Source organism: Oncorhynchus masou, chromosome 24 (assembly GCF_036934945.1).
Source record: "Oncorhynchus masou masou isolate Uvic2021 chromosome 24, UVic_Omas_1.1, whole genome shotgun sequence".
Classification (NCBI taxonomy): domain Eukaryota; kingdom Metazoa; phylum Chordata; class Actinopteri; order Salmoniformes; family Salmonidae; genus Oncorhynchus; species Oncorhynchus masou.
This window is the reverse complement of record NC_088235.1, coordinates 83,083,700-83,091,466: the sequence shown is the minus strand read 5'-3', so window position 1 is coordinate 83,091,466 and position 7,767 is coordinate 83,083,700. Positions and strand designations below refer to the sequence as shown.

General features: G+C 42.9%; 1 protein-coding gene across 1 annotated transcript; it reads right to left on the bottom strand.

The window, feature by feature from the left end:
* Window positions 1–298: 298 nt before the first annotated feature.
* znf692 (zinc finger protein 692) lies at window positions 299–4,501 on the bottom strand. The gene is made up of 11 exons (XM_064935274.1): window positions 4,237–4,501; window positions 3,725–3,928; window positions 3,537–3,568; window positions 2,782–3,420; window positions 2,613–2,691; window positions 2,423–2,524; window positions 1,828–1,875; window positions 1,637–1,715; window positions 1,431–1,545; window positions 1,100–1,199; window positions 299–945 (listed from the first exon to the last, which is right to left on the bottom strand). Exons 2-11 carry the CDS (start codon window positions 3,922–3,924, stop codon window positions 780–782), a joined length of 1,560 nt encoding a protein of 519 aa, XP_064791346.1. The 5' UTR covers window positions 3,925–3,928; window positions 4,237–4,501; the 3' UTR covers window positions 299–779.
* Window positions 4,502–7,767: the final 3,266 nt, after the last annotated feature.

Here is a 7,767-nt window from a genome sequence, read left to right as displayed (position 1 = left end):
TAGTTGGATGATGTATACCATGCATATTCTGTACATGAGACTTAATAAAACTTGAAACTATACAGTGTTTGTTTACATGTACTTTGTTGACAAATATTGGAGCATAATACGCTCATATTTTGGGTTCTGATGGAGTACAAGAGTTGAACTAAGTTCATGTGGCATTTATAAGTTATATTCTTCAAGAACAAATTGGTATATATCATTAATTTATACATCAAAACATTTATGTAGAAACTACAGATTCTATCTTTAAAGGGAGTTTAGTCATATATTAACAACATTTCCTCATAGATAACATGTGTAACGTGATTAGTCTGATAATTCAAGATGATAAAACAAAATGTAAAACAAACTTTTTATTTTCCTTCCTTCCCTTTGACATACTGTACTTTCCTCATAAATAAAACTACATAGTAATAGATTTATACAAAAGCAACATCCAAAGGTGGTCTTCTCAATCATTACCGTTCTTAACCCAAAGAATATTGAGTCATGTCACAAAAACACACATCGGGACGAAGGGGAGACTGCTTGTATTCAGTATGAAGATTGTCCGTGGACTGCATAGGAGCCACTGACCTACTGGACATTTGGGTGACAAAAGACCAAAGAGGGCATTATTTATACACTTTCTACAGGTGTAGACACAGGGCAAAACACAGCATCATGGTTTCATGTCACGCCAATGATAAAGCAGTCATCTGTTGCTGTGCCGATGGCTGTGGTGGTGTGGTCATTGTTCTGCACGGACAGGGAAGAGGCGTGGGGCTCAAGGTCTAGTCAGGGTGGCTTTTGCGGTGGTGAGCGGTCAGGTTGTAACTCTTCTCAAAGCGCCGGCCGCAGACCTCACAGGGGAACTGGTAACTGCTCTCAGCGTCGTGCTTCTTCATGTGCCAGTTGAGTGAGGCCTTCTGGCGGCAGGTGAAGCCACATACCTCACACCTGGTAGAGAGGGAGAGGGATGAACACTCAAAAGGATCACTACAGATGTACAGAAATAGTGTCATATAGCATATACAGGAACCATAGTAGAAGTCCTAATAATAGTGTTACTACTCTACACTGTGTGACAAACACTATGACAGAGAATACTCACTGTATCGGTTTCTCTCCGGTGTGGATGCGGCGGTGGATGAGAAGGTGGCTGTTGGTGCGGAAAGCCCGGGCACAGAACTCACAGATGAAGTCCCTCTGGTCTCAATACACAAAAGCCAGAGAGAGTAATTACATACAGTACCAGGTTCAGAGCATCTGTGGTTGCTCTGTACTGTATATGAAAATGTTAGGGACCTGAGTTCTTCCTGACTCTGCGACTGAAGAAACACAGGGCCCTACAATAATCTACTCAGACAATCATTATTTCAGCATAATGAGCAGAAGCAAAGGATGATAATAAAGAATCCTAGAAGTGAAATGTTGAGCCTCACTGCTGTGCAGCTTCTCATGCTCTTTCAGGTGCTTCTTGAAGTTGAAGGACTTTCCACAGGGAGTGTGAGAGCAGGCGAACGTCCTCTGGTGGAAGTGCTGGTACTTCATATGATGCTGAATTAAGTGTGAGATGAGATAGATTGGATTTTTGTGTATTTTACCTTAATCAGTAAGTGGTCATCTTCAGCTATACTGCTGAACTCACATTTAGGTACTGCCGAGAGGAGAAGATCTTCCCACAGCCATCAAACTCACAACGCAAGATTGCTTTCGGTGTTGTTTTTCTGGGAACATTAAATTGGGATGACAATAAACAGATGGAAATATACAAGTGAGAAATACATAAATTAGTAATAAACAGTATTCTACATAACATTTAATTGACAATGCACAAACCTTTTCTTTTTGCTGACAATCTGAGGAACATTGTCGGCTGGCTCCGGTCTATAAAATCCAAACCAAATGAAAGAAAATGTATTACATTTATTGCAGAGTATGTGGTTATAAGAATTCTTTGAACCATGTTCGCTTTCATGATTTTCATCTCAATAATATTTTACTTGAAAATACATTTAATGGTTTTAATCATATAATACAATCTGGCAAATTAAGGAAGTGTGAAAAAGTACCATCAAAAGCCACCTTCTCCTTGTCCCCAACTTAATGTATCTCTCTCTGGCTGCGTTTACACAGGCAGCCCTATTCTGATATTTTTTCCTCTAATTACCCTTTTGACCAACCACAAAGATATTTTCAAATCTGATTAGAACTGATCTGATTGGTAAAAAATATAAATTTGTGAAAAAAATATCAGAATTGGGCAGCCTGTGTAAACGCAACCTCTGTCTGAACTGCTTTACTCTGTCCCCCTTCAGGTTCTCGTGTACTACAGTTACATCACTATGAAGTTCAACAAAGTGCTCATAAATTTTTCCAACATGTTCATTCACATGTATTTCCTTCTTAGATGATTAAAATGTGCAATTAAAACCTGCCGGGTGAAGGGACATCCTTCTCTGCAGTGATGTTGTCTGGGTTGTGCTCCTTATCATCGTCATGATCATTACATTCCATAGGTAGCCGCCTATGAAAACTTAGATCACCATGAGGTTGAGTTGATTATGATTTGAACAACAAATACATCCAAGGAGTTGTGCATGAAGCAAACTATTCAACTTTACCAATCCTCCAATGACTGCAAGGACTCTGCTGGCATTGTGTCACTTCCTGCCACTGACCCTTCCTGTGCATTCTGACTTCCTGGATGTGACCAAACAACATAGTGATGTTGAGTCAACACTGGCATTTCAGAACTAATCAGGAAATTTGAATTAATATTTCTTAATGAACCTCTTGAGTTGCTCTCTCCAGAGTTTAGGGTTGTCAGGTCCATCGTCTCCTCTCCTGGCTGCTGTGCCTCCTCTTGGGTCACCACAGACCTTGCTCCACCACGAGCCCTAGTCCTCCTCGCAGTAAGACGACCCCTCCCTGTGACACTCTCCTTCTTGGGCTCCTTTGCTCCTATCCTCCCTTTGCACATGGTTGGACCTGCAGGGGTAATTTCCCCCTCCACAATCTCTCCTTCCCTCTCTCCTGTCCCCCTCTTTTCATCACAGTCACTCTGACTAGGTTGCCATGAAAGCAGATGCCCTCCCTCACAGACATAGTGCAGACACAGTTCTGCCTCTAACACATCCGGGGGTTCTCTCATTTCCTTCCCCAGAGCACATGGGAAGAGGCCATCCTCTGGAGAACTACAGTCCTTCGCACCTGTCTGAGGTGGTAAGTGCTTTGGGCCTGTTCTCTGCTTCACTGCCTCTCCCTTTGACTGGTTTCCCTCTGTGTCAGCTGCTTGCTTCTCTCTGGCAGTGTCAGATTGGAGGGTTGGTGGGAAGGGGCACTGTTGTCCGTGGGTGTGGACCAATAGGACGAGGTGATGCAGAGATTCTCTTGATGTCACCAAGGCAGTCGTATCCCCTTTCATATTGTCTAGTGGACCAAGACCAAACACACTTTTACATCATCATTCAAAAAACACAGGCTTTGTTCATACATATTCACATGAATGAAACTGTAAACTGTATGTTATGGGAACAGGTCTTTACCTGAGCATTTGGCACACACTTTAGAAAAATAGCTGAAGAGAAGAGAGTGAAAAGAAATTTAACAAAATGAATAATAGCCAACATCATATTACTCCAATGTTATAGATGTGTAATAAAGATGAGCCGTGAAGATTGTGTGCTGTTTGTTACCAGTGCCACCACCAGTCCAGTCTGGTCTGAGGCCTTACCTCTGCAGTAGGTAGTTGGCGAGCTCAGAGTGCAGAGAGAATCCCAGGTGGTTCTTCAGCTGACCCCAGCTCTGCAGGCATGACCCCAGACGCACACGAGACTTACTCCGCCGAGCGTCCAGCTCCCTGCGCCTCTGCTGTCTGATGGTGTCTGGAGTAGACTCCGACACCATGGTCAAAGGGTCATTCATCTGCTCCATCACCCTTGGCATAAACAACAAGAAAGAGGGTAGTTTTACAAAATATCTCAATGTTAACTTCACACTGGCCATTATAATCATTGAAATACCATAAAATGTCTTTGAGTGTCAAAATATGACAGCTGAAATTATTTCCCCCATCCTTTGAAACCTAATAAAACAGAAGAGCTGTTCAGAATGAGAGGGTAAACTGAAATGTGTGAAACGCTCACGGCTACATTCATGTGAAAATGTATTTTTGAAGATCACTGTGTAAATGTATGTGTTGTTTTATTTTACATTTGCTAATTCTAAAAGAGAGGTCCACCTCACCTCGTTATGTTTAGTTGACTCAGTCTTGTCAATTCTAAGGGGTCCCACCCGCCATGATTCAGTTGCCCTTTTAAGATCTAAGACGCAACCCCTGGTAGTAGATTCCAATCGACTACTGTCTGTACGATTGTGGAGTGATGTTGCCGCTACAATACTAATAATACTGGTAAACTATAAGAAATCACACTGCCTTTCATTCATCACTCTAACTAAAAACTCTATCAATAACTACAATTGAATAGGGAGAAATATAAACAGGAACAGAGGAAGTGGGAGGTGGCAAATTTTCTTCCCATGAACCACCACGGCAAATGTGTTACATTATAATCAGAAAGGAAGAGTCGAAGCGAGAAGGATAAGTGGGTCAAAATCGGTAGCAGGTGGCTATTTTTTTTTGTTTTTTTCGCTCACTAAGCGAGGGGGTTTTGTATGGAGGTCAATGAGAGAATTTCGAATGTAGTTAACAAAACATTGAAATGATTATTTGCTACGTGTGATTTAATTGATGATCGAATAGAAGTTTCGTAATGACTAGGTTATTACCAGTTTATTGTTATAAGTAGGACACGTGATATCCCGGAAACTTTGAGAAAAAAAACATTTATATCGGAGTTGTGCCTGGTCGTCAATAGTTACCAAAGTCATAAACCTAGCCTATTTCTACAATTTCTCTTCTTAACATGTGATTTGAAACCTAACCCTAACCACACTGATAACCCTACGCCTAACCTTAAATGAAGACCAAAAAGCAAATTTTATGATCGCAAATTTGGACTTTGTGGTATCTGTTGGAAAACGTTGTGCCTGTTGGTCACTTGCGTATCTGCCCTCTCATTGGCTAGAATGGTCCCACCTGATCTTGCTTACCCCAGACTGCCTTACATTTTTCAAGCAAATGGCCTCGTTTGAGTGGTAAGGTGAAAGCAACCGACTAAACGAAAGTCGAGGAGGGAAGTTGGGGGAGGTGTATCTGCGACAGCCAAAAGTCGGATACTGATGTAGTTTCCAACTCCAATATCACACACACATAAATTGAACATGTATGTGTATACATTGTACAATCAATTGGTGAGAGAGCCTCAAATATCACATTCATACATTTTTACATTTCCACTGTATACACGATTTGCGTGAATTGCAGCAAAGTTGGTTTCTATTTCAGTCATGTCTTTGGTCACGTCTTTGGTCGTGTGGGACAAACAAAAACACCCTAAATGATTGGTTGACAATAGAGTCTCCCACAATGCAGGCGATGGCTGCAGCATGACGTTGATGAAGAGCAACTGCAGAAACTTGCAGTCGACTGCAGTCAAAACTTCATTACTTTTGATGACATGGTTTTTGTAAAGTTCATGCAGTCGACATGTAGCTGCAAATCGGACCATTTTAATCCTCATAATGCAACACACTTTGAAAGGTGGTGACCAACGATGGTCACAGACTTGACAAAACTGATCCACTCGACTGTGGGCATTTATTTTTATTGTTAGAGCAGCAATTTGTATTTATTTTATTTAACCTTTGTTTAACTAGGCAAGTCAGTTAGGAACAAATTGTTATTTACAATGATGGCCTTCTCTGGCCAAAACCTAACCCAGACGACGCTGGGCCAATTGTGCGCTGCCCTATGGTTATCTGGTCAATATAATGGATAATCTGTGTTATAACTGTTCCCTCATTTCAGAAATGATACATTTGTTTCTTGTGTATTGAAACATTGTAATCTCGTAATGTAACATTGTTGTAGGCTACAGTTTATTTTAATCTTCTGTAAAACCCACATTGTTAGATTAATACCCTTAATTTTCTCTACGGGCAGTGTACTACTATGGCTGACCATGTAAAACAACACATTTCACTGCATCTGTTCGGTGTATGTGAAAAATAAAACATTTCATTTTGGGGGGGGGGGAGAACTCAGGGTCTCAACTTAATGCTGTGAGTTAAATAGTAGATTACGGCCAGTCTTGTGGCCAGTTATCAAAACTTGTTAACATGCTTGCTTCGAGGCAAGCAACACTGAAGTATGCACGAGAGCACCAGCTGTTTTGGATGACTGTGTGATAACGCTGTCAGTAGCTGATGTGAGCAAGACCTTTAAACAGGTCAACATTCACAAAGCTGCGGGGCCAGATGGATTACCAGGACGTGTACTCAAAGCATGCGTGGACAAACTAGCAAGTGTCTTCACTGACATTTTCAACATCTCACTGACCGAGTCTGTAATACCTACATGCTTCAAGCAGACCACCATAGTCCCTGTGCCCAATGAAGTGAAGGTAACCTGCCTAAATGATTACCGCCCCGTAGTACTCACGTCGGTAGCCATGAAGTGCTTTGAAAGGCTGGTCATGGCTCACATCAACAGCATCCTCCTGGATACCCTAGACCCACTCCAATTCGCATACCGCCCCAACAGATCCACAGATGATGCAATCTTAGTCGCATTCCACACTGCCCTTTCCCACCTGGACAAAAGGAACACCTATGTGAGAATGCTGTTCATTGACTACAGCTCAGCGTTCAACACCATAGTGCTCACAAAGCTTATCACTAAGCTAAGGACCCTGGGACTAAACACCTTCCTCTGCAACTGGATCCTGGACTTCCTGACGGGCCGCCCCAAGGTGGTAAGAGTAGGCAACAACATGTCTGCTGCGCTGATCCTCAGCACTGGGGCGCCTCAGAGGTGTGTACTTAGTCCCCTCCTGTACTCCCTGTTCACCCACGACTGGTGGCCAAACACAACTCCAACACCTTCATTAAGTTTGCTGACGACACAATAGTGGTAGGCCTGATCACCGCTAACATTGAGACAGCCTATAGGAAGGAGGTCAGAGAACTGTCAGTGTGGTGCCAGGACAACGACCTCTCCCTCAATGGGAGCAAGACAAAGGAGCTGATCGTGGACTACAGGAAAAGGCGGGCCGAACAGGCCCACATTAACATCGACTTGGCTGTAGTGGAGCTGGTTGAGAGTTTCAAGTTCCTTGGTGTCCACATCACCCACGATCTATCATGGTCCAAACACACCAAGACAGTCGTGAAGAGGGCACGACAAAACCTTTTCCCCCTCAGGATACAAAAAGGATTTGTCATGAGTCCCCAGATCCTCAAAAGGTTCTACAGCTGCACCATCGAGATCATCCTGATCAGTTGCATCACCACCTGGTATGGCAAATGCTCAGCATCTGACCGTAAGGCGCTACAGAGGGTAGTGCGTACAGCGCAATACATCACTGGGGCCGAGCTTCCTGCAATCTAGGACCATTATAATAGGTAAAATTGTCAGAGACTCCAGTCACCCAAGTCATAGACTGTTTTCTCTGCTACCGCACGGCAAGCATACCGGAGCGCCAAGTCTAGGACCAAAAGGCTCCTTAACAGCTTCTACCCCCAAGCCAGTAGACTGCTGAACAATTAATCAAATGGCCACCGGACTATTACATTGACCCCCCCTCCATTTGTTTTGTACACTGCTGCTACTTGCTGTTTTTAATACCTATGCATTGTCACTTCACCCCTACCTAC